The sequence below is a fragment of the Vanderwaltozyma polyspora genome, genomic scaffold, assembly GCF_000150035.1.
Source record: "Vanderwaltozyma polyspora DSM 70294 KpolScaffold1038 genomic scaffold, whole genome shotgun sequence".
NCBI lineage: Eukaryota > Fungi > Ascomycota > Saccharomycetes > Saccharomycetales > Saccharomycetaceae > Vanderwaltozyma > Vanderwaltozyma polyspora.
This window is the reverse complement of record NW_001834605.1, coordinates 21056-38091: the sequence shown is the minus strand read 5'-3', so window position 1 is coordinate 38091 and position 17036 is coordinate 21056. Positions and strand designations below refer to the sequence as shown.

Here is a 17036-nt window from a genome sequence, read left to right as displayed (position 1 = left end):
AGCATAATAACCTCTTCAATCTTTCTATCCAAATATTTATATTATAATAGCTATTCTTGATAATTTTAGAATATTCTTGTTATTATTTTAGTATCCATTATTCAATAAGCTTCAAAATTACTTCTATTTTCTACCATTAAATTGACTATAGAGGTAAGAAAACCTCGGACAATAAAATATTCGTATTCTCTCCCCTAGGTTTTGGAGAGAGAAACATTTCTGAGACAAAAAAACATATTTAAAATCGCTATAAAAAGAAGAGCGCACAAAGTGGAAAGTGCACAACACAACCGAACAACATGAATGTTTAAAAGTATGAACAATCAAAAAAAAAAATATGTGAATATACAATCTATTTATATCAGAAAGGTAAAGATAATAAAATGTGTTGGATTACAACATGAGAAGGATACTTATACAATGCAGTAACAAAATGCAGTAAAAAAAGAGATATACGCAACAAATTAGCCGCTACAAAACTTGAATGTGGTAAATCGTTCTAAAGCATGACTGGAAAAGGATAGTAAATACGTATTTAAATGTATTTAATTGTACTTAACTGTCTGTGTAGTTTGTCATTGGTAATGGAAATATTGTATATCGACAATATAATATAGTGCTAATACAATAGAATAAAGTGGTGAATAAAAGGGAAAGTACTTAACTATTCTATGTTCTCTTATATATATTCCTAAATTAATAAAAGAAAAAAATGATTTAACGATTTTGTGGCCAACAATTTTTTTCGTTTGAACTGAAGAGGATGAAAGATAAAGATTATATCTTGACACAAAAATGTTAAAACTTTTCTGTGAAATTGTTATATACCACACCACAATACGTTCTTGTCGATTATATTAACATTAAGCAAGAGTTTAGTCCATTCTTTTATTCCCTATGGTCACATGTCGACGTTTCATCAATAAACTCCAATTAACCGCCCACTACATACAAAGACATATCAAATATCATACATCATGTGACAGTTACCCTGTTATGAGTACATTTTTCGTGTTTATCTCCTCTAGCTGTATATTCTTTATGAACAGCTAGTGCAGGTACCTTTGTATGCACATCACATCGTATCACATGACGAAGCCACTTCTTCGAACCACTTTTGCATTCTCTCTCCAGGGCTTCATCTCCTTGATCTCAGGAAACACACACTTAGTAAATAGTTATGCACCCAACTTCAGATACAGCAAAGCTGAGAGAGGAGAGAAAGTAGCGATCAATCCAATGTACAAAGAAGGTCGTGTATCATTATAATTTTATTATGCGAGAGTGCTTGAGTATTTCAAGAATCGTACTAACTGATCTAACTTCCAAATCGGGAGATAAATTATCTTAATTCGACTCGACATTGCTACGCGGCCTTCTCCTGACAGCACCAAATCACATCCAAATCATCCCAAAAATTCAAAAATTCAAAAAAAAAAAACAAAAAAACTACACAAAGTGGTAAAAATCCGATTTCCTGATTTGATACGATACACTAAATTCAAACAGGTTCTTCACATTTTTTTCCCCAAAATAGCGTAGAAAAAGAAACCGACACCAGCTTTTTTTTTTTTTCTCAGTTTTCTATTGGCTTCAGTTCATTTCGTTTCGAAAATAGCTCCTCAAGTACGGGTAAGTAAATTATAAATATTTTACATCTTGTACGACAAATCCTCTGCAATTTTCGATTTATATTTAGATTTTATTTCAAGACTTTTCTTGTTTCTTTTTTCATTTTTTTCATATTTTATTTTGTTGTTAATTCCTCCCGTATTTTTAAGTTTTTAATCTCTCGCCCTCTTCCTCGCTACGCTGCTCTCTTACCCACCTTCAGCGAAAAGCAACAAACAGCTACTAAAAGCAACAAACAGCTACTAAAAGCAAAAGCAAAAGCGAAATCAAAAAGCATAAAAACTATACATACACAGACAGACAGACATACAAGCCACACACTGCTTATAAATACGAATTCTCATCTGTTGTAATGCTTTTACCTTTATACTTGATTTTGATTCAACCTCCCTGTTACTCATCCGTAACGTAATATCACTAAACTGCTCTGGATATGCCAATGTCGTCTATCAGTTTATTTCAATCTCTTTTTTACAAACTGCAAAAAAAAAAAGCACATCATAATAATAATAATAATAATAATATCAGACCTTGACCATTTATCATAGTTTCTAGAAAGTTTGATTGATATATTGGTTAAAGTTTATGATTTATCCTTCTTGCAACTTAGTTCTTAGATTACTATATATTTATGTATGTATTTGTTATTATCTGATTATAAGAACTGATATCTTCTTTTTGATACAAAAGCTACCAGTGTTTGATATCTCTTTTTTTTGCTACGTTTTGGCTTTAGCTTTCATTCTTATTTTAGTTTTGGTTTTGATTTTAGTTTTATTACAAGTAGGCTACACTCCTAGTTTCCAATTTAGATCAAATTAAAATAATAATCGATTAAAATCCAGTAATTTTTATTTTTGATTTTGCTACATTTTGTTTAACCTGTTCTATAATTGCTGATAACAATATAGCTTACGTTCATTTGATTATACTTTTGGTAATTTTCTGAAGACAGAATCCTAACACACACACATATATATCCCTACATATATATATTCATTGATTCGTCTTTCCAAGATTAGTTTAGAGAACTCATTGAAGTGATTCATTAATAACGGAAAGTTAAACTTCCTGCTTTAACATTTAAATTTTTCAAGTTTGATATTCAGCTACTATTATTGAATAATCCTTAATCCGTCATGGTTTGGCTATGGTATTTATATACATTTGCATTTTTTATTAATTCGGTATTTGCCGAGGCAAATGCAGCTGGTGTCGATTCTAATAACGATGTTATAATTATTGATCCAGCTTATAAAAATTTAATGAATCGTATTGTCACACTTTACATAGACATTACAACCGTCGATGCTGCTGGTAATGTTATAACTAGTACAAGTACAATGTTTTCTTCTGATCCAGTTACTGCTCCTGCTACCACCCCAGTTGTCGTAGCTGCAACAACTACTCCTACTACCACCCCAGGTGTCATAGCCGCAACAACTGCAACTAGTTCAAGTTCGACAGTCGCCAAAACAGCGTCAAATTCTGGTGGTATATCTTTACTTAATCCAGTTAGTACTATTTATACAACAACAAAAGCTGGTGGTGGTACTACCGTTATAAGACAGACAGTCACTCCATACGTTTCTACTACAGCTGTTATTAATTCACAACTTCAAGAGACATTTATATCTGTGACAACTGTCACTCCTTCAATCTATACTAATCCATCTCAATTATCAGCATTGAAGGCTGCCTCTGGATCATCGGGAACAGGATCAACAACTACTCATTACACTGGTACAAAGCCAGATCCGTCCACTGATATGACTACACCACCAGTATCATCCGTGACAAATTTATCTATGGATCCCTATGTTACAATTACTCAAGGTACAACTAAAACATTCACCACTACTAGGGGTAGAACATCAATTTGGGTCACTGTAGTTGATGCTGGTTTTACATTGACTGTCCAAACTACTTTTGCTCAAAGATTTAGTTCTCAATACAAATCAGTTGCTGAACCCTCTTCAGGTTCAGTTGGTTTAGGTTCAATTAAAGGTACGGTCGGTGTGGTTAAACATACAATGACTGCCTCTGCCTCTGCCTCAGACACAGTAGCCAAAGCTGTTACCGTTAACGCAGCTTCTTCTCTGTCTCCATATTATGGTTATTCACTATTATTCATTCTAGCATCCATTATTTTCTTATAACGAAATTAAGTCAACATTCATTAATTTTTATTAGTTTAAATATAAAGTAAACTTTGGTAACAATTATATAAATTATAAAAGTATTTTTTAAATTTTTTGAAGACATTTATATTATATCTATGCTTGTTGTCTTGCCGCTTACATAATTATAAAGCTACGTAGATTCATAAACTTTGGCAAGATGTTTATATTAATAATATACATACATCTTTAATTGTTTTATTTTAGGTCCATGTATAAATATATAAAATTGCAAGTAGGGAATGGAATTTGTAATTAATGAATTATATTATAACAGATTTAAGTTATTTTGGCGATTATTCTCTATTCCAAGATAGAGTACTTGGATCACCTACTTTTCTACCAAAAAATGTCCAAAACCCTAGAATAGTTACAGCCATAGCTGCGCAAATACAACCACCAATTAAATAGATAATACCTAAAAATGGATTTTTACCACCGATATTGGAGCCATGAGTTAAATAGATGGCTTTTTTACCATTATAAGGAGCTACAGGCCAATGTAAACCAATGTCGATTTCATATAAACCAGCATTTAAAGTGTCATTGCCATTACGACGGATTAACTTCGAAAATTTATCAAAAGCCGCAGGACGCATCCAATTCTGGAATTCTTCCCATTCTTGAATATCTGGGACATTTGTTTCATTATAACCATCTGGGAATTGTTTTATCCAATATGGAGGAGGTGTAATCTCATCCGGGTTATATTTAGTCTTCTTATATCTTCTTCTGTCAGAATGCCAGTTAATTTTCTCATTGGTCAAAGGATAATTATTCGAGTTATCATTTACATTAATCAATTCCATTGGAAAGGTATCATTGAACATCGAGTTTGCTATTAAACCACAAGGATAATAAATCTTACCATTCTCATCACGTACTAAAGGTTTACAATTAATACCAGTATTATCATGAACCGTATTATACGAAGCAGCGTCACCTCTTAATTGAGCTTCACTAAATGAAAGTACATAACGTCTATGATTTGGAGAGAACTTTTCAATTAAATAACTTAAATAAACCGGTTGAGGAATATTATATGGAACATCAAATCTGATCTGACAAGTACCTCTTTCTTCGGAAGTATCAGTTTCATCATTAATGTACCTCCATTGCGGAACAACAGAAGCTGTGTTATTGTTTTTAAAACTATAGGAATAATGGTCTGACGACATATCACTCCAAGTACCATCTGAAGGAGCTTCAGTTGTACAGTTTTGATAGTAAATTATGATCTCATCCACTTTTGACGATATGGATAAAGTGCATCCACCAACAATAACGAAAACAGCTGCAATAAGCAGATATAGTGGTAAAATAGTTCTTGGTGTAACTACCGGATTATAAGCTGCCAAACGTTGTTGTGTAAAGTTATCTTCTCTAGGTCTTCTGTTCTTAACCTTTAATGGCATGTCATTTTCATCATCCTCAAACTCAGACGCATCATACTCATCCTCATCCATCATATTATTGTCAGTCTCTTGATTCTTAGTATTCTCATACTGATGCTCTTTATCCTTACGGCGAAAGACGCCAACGTGTTTTAAATCAAAATTCACCATTAATAAACACTACTAATAATCCCTCTCTCTGTCAATTATATATATGTATTTATCCCAGCAAACATATATATACTTGTTCACTAACACTATAACTCGCCTGCTCAAGCTATAAACCAAAACACACTACAATATTGACCAATAGCTATATATAAAGCCAATATAACCAAACCCCTTCTAATAAATATGCAATATATTTCACCTTCTTGAACTTGATCTTTGATCTTTTTTCCATGCTCTTAAGTGAAATATCCATTTTTTTCAACCAATTTTTTTTTCACTTCACTTCCATTCCTTTGCTTTGTTTCTATGTCTTTTTACCTATGACCTGTTACTGTCAACCTTTACCTTAGTTGAGTAGTCCGAAATGAAAAAAAAGTGGAAATGTTACCACTTGGACATGTGACACGAGGTAAAGCCAAGAGTAATTCGATGATTAAGTCTGTCTGCAATAATGGGCTTAGATCTGGAACTGGGGATCAACACCTGAGATATATCCAGGATTCTGTTGACAGTGGGTTAGATTGTTAGATTGGTTGTTGGTTGGTGATGAATTTTATATTTGTTGGGTTTTGCAGAGTGATAGTTAGTAATGGCAGATATTTATAAAGTTAAATTGCGTTTAATTACGTCATTATATATAGTGTCTATATTGGTGTTACAACTGGGATTCGAATTGACAGAATCAGAGATATGGGAAATAAAACTTGGAAAGTGATCCTAGATGTGCGCAATGAGATCCAAGTTTCTATGAAACTAATTGTACAACATATAAAATAAAATAAAATATAATAATATTGGATTTGAAACGAAAATGGCTTCAAGGCATATTGTCGAATCTCATGATTCTAGGATTTTTCAACGAACTATGGTTACAGTGATTTGATTTGATATGATATGATTTGGTTTAACTTCTTACAAGAAGCTGACTAATACTGTTAATAATATACAGAACCAGGTAGCAGTGGCTCTGCTAGACCCGCCTTCAAAGGCTGAAATAGTTTGCGTATTAGAATTAGTAGATTGAGAAATACTTGTAGAGCCAGTTGTGACACCACCAGCAGAAACTGCTGCTATTGATGAGGACAATGTTGGATAGTTTGTTTTGGTAGTGATACTCGAAGTCAACCCATTTGTTTGATTCGTTATGGTTTTAGTTTGGGATGATGAAGGGGCCGCTGTCTTGGCAGTTGTCTTGGTGAATTCAGTATCTGCGATATTGGATGTGGCTGTTTCTGATGGTTTGTGACAGACATCCTTTGTGCAGGTTACGACTACAGTAGTTGTACTTTTGTTAATAACGGTGGTTAATAGAGATGTTGAAATTCCTTCAGCATCAACAGCAGCGGCTGTTGTTTGTTGACCAACGTGTTTTGAAGTCAAAGTAGCCTGAACACCTGCTAGGCTTTGAGTTGGTGTCAAAGTCTTTGAAGTACAGACGTCTTTGGTACATTCAACTGTCACTGTCACAGTGGAGAGGACACCATTTACTGAGGTTGTGTATATCGAAACAGGTGATTTAGTATCAGTTACAGTAGTAGATGAATGATCAGGGCATGTAGTGAAAGTTTTTGTAACAACATTTGGAACACCATCGATAGTTGTAGTAACTAATGATGTGTATACAACAGTAGAATTTTCGGCTACTTCAGATGTCTTAGACCCCATGTCAGTAATTGTTGTCTTGTCATTAGAACAGATAGTTTTAGTACAAGTTAATGTGATTTCTGTTGTACTGCCATTGGTTATTGTGGTTATTACAGTAGTCACAGGTAAAGCAGAAGTTGTTTTAGTTTGTTGATCTGATTTCAAATTAATAGCTGTTTGATAGCTGACATCAGTGTTGATACTGGTAGTACTCTTGATACCAGTTGATGTACTAGAAGTTTTAACTGGTTTAATAGAAATTTTTCCGTCAGTAGAGTGACCAGCATTGGCAACATCAGAGGTAATCGAGTTGTTAGAGGAGATTTCTGCAGGTCTGGTAGAATTGGTTTTAAAAGATTTGGTAGAACTAGTTTCCTTACTTTGATACTCAGCATCGACGTCGTATGAGTTGATCATAGTATTAGAGGAAGTTCTAACTGGTATAGTGGTACTGGTTTGAGCAGACTCAATAGAAATTTCTCCCTCAGTAGAGTATCCATTATCGACATCAGAGACAATTACATTGTTAGAAGAGGTTTCTACAGATCTGGTAGAACTAGTTTCAAAAGATTTAGTAGAACTAGTTCCCTTGCTTCGGTTCTCAGCATCGACGTCATATGTGTTAATCATAGTATTAGAGGACAAAACTTCAGTCGATGTAGGTAAATGTGTTAAAGTTGAGAGAGATATTTCATTGGAAGTATTATTAGAATGTAGCGACGATTGTAACGTACTCTTTGGAAAAGACGAAACTTGAGAACTAGATGCCACTGATGAATCACTGACACTTGTCACCGCCAATGGCGTATCAAGGTCACTTGATGTAACGACAGAGCTCAAAGAATCTAGCTCCAATATACTGGATAATGATGGTTTTCCAACACTAGTACCTGAATAATAAGATTCAGAATATACAGACACCACGTCAGGAGAACTCGAGTGTGATAGAGGTTCTGTAGATACAACATGAAGTTCACTGCTGCTAGAGGGAACAACAGATGTTGAAAAATTAGAGTAATACACTTGTGATGACAGCGTTGTCATTTTGGATCTTTTTAAATTTGAATAAGTGATACAGACGCTTTGTCCTTATACTGGATTGTATTTATTTATTTTATTTTGAGAAAAATAATACCATAAAAAATATATGACTGAAAGATAATAAATATTTAATAGAATATTCTAAAATGATCTATATTTATACTTTTATGTTTTTATAAGTTTGTATACGTTGATTAAAATATATGTAAGCTATAACATTTTCGTATAACTTTCAAATAAAATCGTATCTATAAAGTTTTCAAGCATAAATGAGAATATTAACACTGACGTTATACATTTTATGTATTATGAAATTCAGAGGAATTAGCGACTACCACGAAAACTATTTTGCAATATACATAATACGATAAATTTTATGCACATCACCAACACGAAATTTGAACCTGCATAACAATGCATTTTCACCAGCATCTTGCAATACTAGCTTAGCATATAAAATTTTAAACCAAGTAGGAACAAGAGTTACAATGGGAGTACACCGAAATTAACAAACCAGCAACTCCTAACTTAAATAACTTAAATAACTTAAATAACTTAAATGTCAAATAATCATATATTGCCTGAAAGTTCTGCTGGGACAAGTCACCCCAAACAAGCCTATTTCAAAGTTTATGTTTGATTCATTCGAACAATGTATCAGGTTAGATAAGAAACTACAGTATCAGGAAAAAATGACCAAATCACAGATTATAGCTAAGCAAGCACATAACCAGAAATATGGATATTCTTTTTACTTACTGTTAGTGATTGGGTTTATCCTGAATAGGAAATCTAATTCGAAACTAGAACTAGCCATTCTCAATTTCAACCAGCCAGGATACATAAAAAGGAATTTCTATGCGATAACCTCTAACTTCTAATCTAATCGTGTTTACACTATTTTGGCATGTCATAGTCTCTCAAGCAGATTTAACGTTACAGACCAAAAGAGGAAAAATGCAGGATTCGTAAGTATGAACTTAGACTTTTAATGCAGATGCAAAAAAGACCCCAGAGTCCTAAGCATGGGAACTCACAAAATACAAGCAATAGATCCAACAAATTTAAAGTTTTTTTTTACCTTAAATGGCTATCTTCACCCAATGAAGTGAGCCCCATATACATAACCTCATGTACTACAAAAGTTCAGCTCACTGATGCTGGTAATTAAACTTTTAAATGTGTACAAGTTTAGACTAAGATGAGGTGCTTATGAGACGAAGAGAAGTGCTGTGTTTACATGTATGTGTGGCTGTATTTATCAAGTAGAACAATGGGGGTCAGTCCAGCCAAGCATTTAGTTAAATCAAAGTGAAAGTTTCTATAACGAACTATTGCCATTGAAAAGACAAAGCTTCATAAGTACAGTGTCTAAACAAGAAAGCCCTGGTATAAACATAAACATCACATTGTCCAGTAGATTGCTGTGAGATTGAACTACAAATGCAACAACTTTCTTCTAGGGCTTCATTAACGATTATGTTTAGCTATGTTATGTTACGTATGTTGTATAGGATAATAATGATAAATATTTTCGAATCCTAAAGACAAAACAGCCAATCAGTACTTAAACGAATAAGAAAGTTTTTAAAAAAATAATGCTTGAACAAATGGGAAGGAAGTTCATTTCTATAGAGAAGATTATTTTATAGAGTAGGTCGGGAAACAAGCAAACTAAGAATAGTAATATAATATTTGTAGAGAGCTTGCTTTTCGGAATTGCATCTATATATTTTTATCCAGTTTTTGGTGAAGATTGAAAGAAGTTACGGGATCAGTTAATTAATATATTGAACTAAGACTTAATCGGACTACATTATCTACCTTGCTTGATCAGTATTGATTGTATTTTAAAATTTTGGATTTGGGTGGTTTAAGTTGTACTGATTTACTTTGGGAAAGATATACTTTATCGACATTTGTTCCTTGTTATTATTATTTTTTTTTTTAAATTGTGATTTGATTATTCTGGTTTTTAAGAGCATTTCACAATCCATCATCAATAATCATTGTTAATGGGAATTGTATAGACATCCAACAAAAATAAATAATATGGTTGTCCCTATTATTATTGGTTTAGGAGTCACAGCAGCAGCTTTGGTTGCAAGCAGCGGTGTTCGTGCGTGGGCTGTTTACAAGAGGTTAACTCCATTGGCTATTGCTCAACTAAATGGGATTAAGATTAAATCAGACTCCAAGATGAGAGGTGATTTCCGCTTTATTAGCAGTCAACTAGATTCAAATTTAAAATTTGAATTAAATCAATATCAGGGTGGATTTTACAGACCGATGAGTGAAGCTGAAGCGTTGCTGATACTAGATATATCTCCAAACGAAATACGAAATTTGGATAAGAAGATGTTAGCAAAAAAACACCGTAAAGCAATAATATTGAACCATCCTGATAAGGGTGGAAGTCCATATCTAGCAATGAAAATTAACGAAGCTAAAGATCTCATTTCTTCTAGTTATCTCATAAGACAATAACAAAAACACGAAAATGATAGATCTTAGCCAGCACACTTGTTTGCATTTTAATAGACATAAACCAAAACTGTTGTACTAAAAATTTTGCTTTTTGATTAATAAATAACATCGCAAAATGTACCAGTATTGCAATACGGCAACGAAAAGTAAACAATGGTGTGGCAATCAATCGATGGTCAATAATCGTGAGTCAATTAAATTGATTATAAGATTCAATTCCAATTTTTAGTACCAATTTTTAGTTGAAACTGGTTTCAACATTATGATTTCAGGATCAAGATCAAATGCAAATATACTATTAGGACAATTGGTTCCAATAGAGGGGGGACAGTATCCCATTATTAATATTCACAACAAATTACAAAGTATAGGAATTTCGAGTTCCATCATTAATTTACCCAATCAAAATGTAATGGAGTTGATTGGCTTCAAACATGACTTAGACTGACATTTGAACAGTTACCGTCATGTATCTCAGCCCCATTTCTTTATAGAGCATATAAATATACATAGATATATCATACGTATATAATGATACATATACAATTTTAAAGTCCGGGTATCACTGTTTTCTGTTTTGCCTCATAGTAGCAAAAAATATATGGAATAAATTATTATCAAACAATCAAATGATCGATAAAAGTATAAGATATGAGATACTTAGCAGATATAATTGGGTATAAGTGATTATTTTATACAGAGTAACACACATCGATATTGAACTGTATTGCGATTTAATTGAGGATCTTTGTTGGATAAAGTGATCATTTGTATTGTTTGTTTGTTTGTTGGTTTCGAGCTTTCAAGTAATAATAGCACGAAGAAATTTGAAAAGATTTAAGAAATTATATAATATTGTATTATAAATACCAGATCAAATAAAAAATCATATTTTCAATTTTTGGGTTTATCTTTTAATATTTGGTTTGTGGGATCATTGATTGCTTGATTGATTGATTTGTGAAGTTAGTATCATGGTGTATGAAGCTAAACCTTTTGACCCTATAGTGGTGAAACCTAATGATAAGAAAAGGGTAGCTTATTTTTACGATGCTGATGTTGGTAACTATGCGTATGGTGCTGGTCATCCCATGAAGCCACATAGAATAAGAATGACACATTCTTTGGTTATGAATTATGGTTTGTATAAAAAGATGGAAATTTATAGGGCTAAACCTGCTACAAAACAAGAGATGTGTCAATTCCATACTGATGAATATATCGACTTTTTATCCCGTGTAACTCCTGATAATTTAGATATGTTTAAGAAGGAAAGTGTGAAATTTAATGTAGGTGATGATTGTCCTGTTTTTGATGGGTTGTATGAATATTGTAGTATATCTGGTGGTGGCTCAATGGAAGGTGCCGCTAGGTTAAATCGCGGTAAATGTGATGTTGCAATTAACTATGCTGGTGGTTTACACCATGCTAAAAAATCAGAAGCTTCTGGTTTCTGTTATTTGAATGATATTGTTTTAGGTATTATAGAATTGTTAAGATATCATCCAAGAGTCCTATATATTGATATCGATGTTCATCATGGTGATGGTGTTGAAGAAGCATTTTATACTACAGACCGTGTCATGACTTGTTCATTTCATAAATATGGTGAATTCTTCCCAGGTACTGGTGAGTTAAGAGATACTGGTGTAGGGAAAGGTAAGAACTACGCAGTCAATGTTCCTCTAAGAGATGGTATAGATGATGCCACTTATAGAGCAGTTTTCGAATCAGTCATCAGCAAGATTATGGAATGGTATCAACCATCGGCGGTAGTATTGCAATGTGGTGGTGATTCTCTATCAGGTGATCGTTTGGGTTGTTTCAACCTTTCCATGCGTGGTCACGCTAACTGTGTCAATTTTGTCAAGTCTTTTGGTATTCCTTTAATGGTTGTTGGTGGTGGTGGTTATACAATGAGAAATGTTGCAAGAACGTGGTGTTTTGAAACTGGGTTATTAAACAATGTAATATTAGATGAAGATCTGCCTTATAATGATTATTATGAATATTATGGTCCAGATTATAAATTAGATGTTAGGCCATCAAACATGTATAACGTAAACTCTCCAGATTATTTGGATAAAATTTTAACTGCTATTCATTCCAACTTAGAAAGCACCAAATATGCCCCAAGTGTGCAGCTGAACCATGTTCCTCACGATCTAGAAGACAAAGGTGACGAAGAAGAAGATACAAAAGAAGCTATAGATACCAAAGGTGGTTCTCAATATGCTAGAGACCAAATTGTAGAGAAAGATAATGAATTTTACTGAATAAGGAAAGGCAAGAAAACCGTTTACTTAACAGAAAGAATAAAAGACAAACCAAAAAACAAGAATAACAGCAAATAAGGCAATTTTTAAGGAGAAAGATCATATAGAAAATAAAATAAAACAATAAAAAAAAATTAATGAAATAAGTGTATAACCCCCCCTCAATTGTAATTTTCATGTTTATAAGAGCTTCATCTCATCATAAAATGCACACAATCTCACTCATATATATAAATATATATCCCAATATTTATAATATACTTAAATTAATGTATCAATCTATCTGAAAACATCTTCTAAACCACCAATATGCGATACTCAATAATAATAAAACACCATTGTAAATGATTATTAATTTAGTTGAACCATCTTTTACCAATCAATTATTAGTTAAATACGTAATATTATCAAAATTGTTCAATATAGATTACTAATTTCGCACTCTCTACGGATGTTTCTTTTAGATGAAATATTTGCCAATTCTAATTTTCTAGTCTTATTTGGCAGAAGGGGCAAGTTATATAAAGAAGAAGATTTAATTGAAAAATAAATTATCAATTGAATTTAAAGCAAAGAATATAATCAATTGGGACTACTTGTAGGATCAGTATTTAATTTAAGAACTTTTTTATTGAATAATTTTATTACCTTTGAGTATAAGAAAAATTATCAGTTGGAAAACATATATACAACATAACACACACAGAGAAAAGCAAAATGGCTGTTAAAGGTTTAGGTCAATTAGATAAGGAATATGATGGTTCTAAGTTGAGAGTTGGTATTATTCATGCTCGTTGGAATCGTGTTATCATTGATGCTTTAGTTGATGGTGCTATCAAGAGAATGCTATCCTTAGGTGTCAAGGAAGAAAATATTATTGTTGAAACTGTACCAGGTTCTTATGAATTGCCATACGGTTCTAAGAGATTTATTGATGCTCAAAAGAAGAAAGGTGAACCATTAGATGTAGTTATCCCAATTGGTGTTTTAATTAAAGGTAGTACTATGCATTTTGAATATATTTCTGATTCTACTACCCATGCATTGATGAATTTACAAGACAAGGTTCATATTCCAGTTATTTTTGGTTTATTGACTTGTTTAACTGAAGAACAAGCATTAGCCAGAGCTGGTATCGATGAAGCCCATTCTATGCATAACCATGGTGAAGATTGGGGTGCTGCTGCTGTTGAAATGGCTACCAAATTTGGCCCAAACGCCTTCTAGAAATGCCATTTTAAGAATAGATTTCAATTCTTATCTTTCTAATAAATTTGGTTTGATTACCTGGTAATGTAATTATAATCTATATAATAATTTTATAAAAAATAGTAACGATATAAATTAATAATATTAATGACCTATTGTGGTTAAATTATGCAGAATATTTGTTTTTATGAAATACTATAGACTATGGTTTAATGAATTAAGATGCTAAATTAATAGATTACCACCATTTTTGCTTTGTCTCTTCTTCACTGTCCTTAATGCATCTCTTTTCAATCTCTTCAATTCTCTGGTCCATAATCCTCTATTGTCCCAAAATTCATTTTCCCAATTAGCCAATATATCTTCTTCTTTAATAGATTTTATTTTGGTTAATTGTGTTTGACCAACCAAGAAGGGAGAATCTAAATGAGGGAAAAATAAACTTTGTTTATATCCTTGGTTAAAAGAAGTTGTTTTATCATCTTCGTTTATACCCATTGTATCAGGAAGAGCATCAGTAATTTTCTTATCTTGATCAATATCTTCATTTGAACCTTTGATTAATGTAAATGAATCATTTGGTTTATCTGGGTTAAATAGAGATCTCAATGTATCAGTGTTACTAATTGTACCTTCTGTAGCAACAAAATTAGGATCAGGTTGTGATGGGAATGAAGGAATAAATTCATCTTCGCTTTCTTCTTCCTTTGAATGCTTTTCTTCATTTTTAGTTTTAGAATCAGGTATCGATGGCTCTTCATAATTTTCTTCATCATAATTTTGATTGTAATCATCATCATATTCTTCATTGTAATTTTGATTGTAGTCTTTCTTGTAATTTTGATTATAGTCTTTTTTGTAATTTTGATTATAGTCTTCCTCATATTCATCTTTAGTCTTGTTCTTGCTGGACTTATCTACAGATGCTTTATTGGCATTTATTTCAAATTCATCATCAGAATCAAATACTGAAACAGGGTTATCGAAATCAAAGTTTTGTAATACCTGTGACAATGCATCTGTATTCTTTTCTCTTTCTGCTTCTTCTTCTAGTATTTCTTCATCAGCATCTTCGATGTTTTCACCATCTTGCTTGGAGAGAATATGTATTTCATCTCTTAAACCAATACTTTGCTTACTTCTAGTATAGTCCAATCTGTCAACTATGTGATCATAACCATTACGCCATTTTCCAGCAATGAACTTATAAGATAAATCTTTAATATCTTTATCTCTATCATAACCCCATAGCTTGTTTTTATAACATTTATAAACTTTTAATGAACCATTAACATCAACTCTGAACGTAATGTTACGTAATTGGGCTTTTGGTCTTGGTGTCTCTCTCATTCTACCACTTATTACTTGTTTACGATCAATCCATGATTTATCAATGTTTTCTAATTTCTTATAATGTTTCCAATTCTGTTTGGCATTAAATTTAGAGAGTTTTAGATCATCTTTTAAATCCTTTTCATTTTGCTGGTTCCAAGCAGTCTGCCAATCTGGCTTAGCTAAGTCAATCCTCAAAATGTTTCCTTTAAACTTCAACTTATTATAATTTTGTTTCAAAGTACTAAAGGATGAATCATCAGAGAAACTCATATTCAAAAAGGCAAAATTTGAATGTTTCTCAAAACTTTCTTGTTCACATTTACCAAATTTTTGAAACCTTTTATATAGATCATCTAAACAACCATCGATATCATTATTCAAGTTCCCAACAAAGACACGTTTTTCAATGGAAGACATTATGGAAAACACAGATATATTTATCTATCTGTAGATCTCTAATTGTTTAGCTCAACAATACGAAACTGAAATAAAGCTAACCTTATAACTTCAACTTATACTTTTAAATGAATGTATCATCTCATCTCATCTCATCGCTAAAATTTTTCATTTTTTTATATCTTCATGAAATTTTTCATTTTTCTGATTATGGTGAAAAATAAAGGCATACCAATATATATTAAGAAGGTAACAATTGATATAATAATACAGAATTTAGATTGGATTAAATGTTGTATATGTATTTATATAAGCTTTAATCATTAATGCAGGGATAATATTTCTATTTTATAGTTTTTGTATTTATGGTTCAAACAGCCATTTTTTTGTATCTTTGTAAGAATTATGCGATTTTTTATATATTTTTTTCTCGAATTCATCCATTGACAATAAGAAAGGGGTGTTAATATTATTGCCATCTTGATAAATCGAATCCTTGTTACTGTTATCTGGCTTGTTTGAGGCTAATTCCAACGCGACACTACTGGCGTGGTTATTAAGTTCTATTGATCTAGCTAAAGTCAAATCGTAAATAACATTTGCTAAATCCGTGTCACCAAATAGAGCAATCCATTTATTTGCAAGTTCAATAAAATGAGAGTTGATTGAATGTAAATCTAATGATTCTGGTGAGGTTTTAATCGCATTTATAACTTTGTTCGATAAAAAATCAGGAGTTTGCATTTCTAAAAATGGCAAATTATCATTTTCATTAGTCTCATCACCGTTCTCATCAGCTCCTTCTGAATCACCACCTATAATAGCCAAAATACGTGCTAACCATAATGGTAATTGGATTTTTGTATTCTTGTTAATTTGCTTACCAGGATTACCTTCCAGATAACCCAAGCCTGGTATATCATAATTGAACTTGCATGGAATCTCAGCTGAGTCTGCAAGAATATCGTCTATATCATAATACATTCTACCAACGCTATGATCTCAACCTCTTGAGTATGCTAACGTTAAACAGCTGTTTCCAGTTTCAAATAATCACGATTACTATATATATCAGTCTTATAGTTTAATTAATTACTATATAGTAAACAGCAATAGAGATGCAAACAAGAATACCTGAACAAAACGCGTAACGAATGTCCTTCTCACAATTAAACAATTATTCAAGGTGTTTACGCGTCAGTTCATCCATCCCATACCAATCAGCTAAGAAACTTTCAATAAACAAACTTTCAACTCTTCAAAATTGGATA

General features: G+C 32.3%; 8 protein-coding genes across 8 annotated transcripts; 4 read left to right on the top strand and 4 right to left on the bottom strand.

Annotated features, from left to right (window-relative positions):
- Positions 1-2771: 2771 nt before the first annotated feature.
- KRE1 (Kre1p) lies at positions 2772-3791 on the top strand (the record flags this gene model as incomplete). Its single annotated transcript, XM_001643117.1, has 1 exon — positions 2772-3791. One exon carries the CDS (start codon positions 2772-2774, stop codon positions 3789-3791), a length of 1020 nt encoding a protein of 339 aa, XP_001643167.1.
- Positions 3792-4108: 317 nt separating this feature from the next.
- On the bottom strand, positions 4109-5377 carry LEM3 (Lem3p; the record flags this gene model as incomplete). Its single annotated transcript, XM_001643116.1, has 1 exon — positions 4109-5377. The coding sequence occupies one exon, from the start codon at positions 5375-5377 to the stop codon at positions 4109-4111; it is 1269 nt and encodes a 422-aa protein (XP_001643166.1).
- Positions 5378-6289: 912 nt separating this feature from the next.
- Positions 6290-8065, bottom strand: Kpol_1038p13 (uncharacterized protein; the record flags this gene model as incomplete). Its single annotated transcript, XM_001643115.1, has 1 exon — positions 6290-8065. One exon carries the CDS (start codon positions 8063-8065, stop codon positions 6290-6292), a length of 1776 nt encoding a protein of 591 aa, XP_001643165.1.
- A 2049-nt stretch (positions 8066-10114) lies between these two features.
- MDJ2 (Mdj2p) lies at positions 10115-10549 on the top strand (the record flags this gene model as incomplete). The annotated part of the gene is made up of 1 exon (XM_001643114.1): positions 10115-10549. The coding sequence occupies one exon, from the start codon at positions 10115-10117 to the stop codon at positions 10547-10549; it is 435 nt and encodes a 144-aa protein (XP_001643164.1).
- Positions 10550-11523: 974 nt separating this feature from the next.
- On the top strand, positions 11524-12825 carry RPD3 (histone deacetylase RPD3; the record flags this gene model as incomplete). Its single annotated transcript, XM_001643113.1, has 1 exon — positions 11524-12825. One exon carries the CDS (start codon positions 11524-11526, stop codon positions 12823-12825), a length of 1302 nt encoding a protein of 433 aa, XP_001643163.1.
- A 717-nt stretch (positions 12826-13542) lies between these two features.
- On the top strand, positions 13543-14052 carry RIB4 (lumazine synthase RIB4; the record flags this gene model as incomplete). Its single annotated transcript, XM_001643112.1, has 1 exon — positions 13543-14052. The coding sequence occupies one exon, from the start codon at positions 13543-13545 to the stop codon at positions 14050-14052; it is 510 nt and encodes a 169-aa protein (XP_001643162.1).
- Positions 14053-14259: 207 nt separating this feature from the next.
- NOP8 (Nop8p) lies at positions 14260-15786 on the bottom strand (the record flags this gene model as incomplete). The annotated part of the gene is made up of 1 exon (XM_001643111.1): positions 14260-15786. The coding sequence occupies one exon, from the start codon at positions 15784-15786 to the stop codon at positions 14260-14262; it is 1527 nt and encodes a 508-aa protein (XP_001643161.1).
- A 342-nt stretch (positions 15787-16128) lies between these two features.
- On the bottom strand, positions 16129-16749 carry PSF3 (DNA replication protein PSF3; the record flags this gene model as incomplete). Its single annotated transcript, XM_001643110.1, has 1 exon — positions 16129-16749. One exon carries the CDS (start codon positions 16747-16749, stop codon positions 16129-16131), a length of 621 nt encoding a protein of 206 aa, XP_001643160.1.
- Positions 16750-17036: the final 287 nt, after the last annotated feature.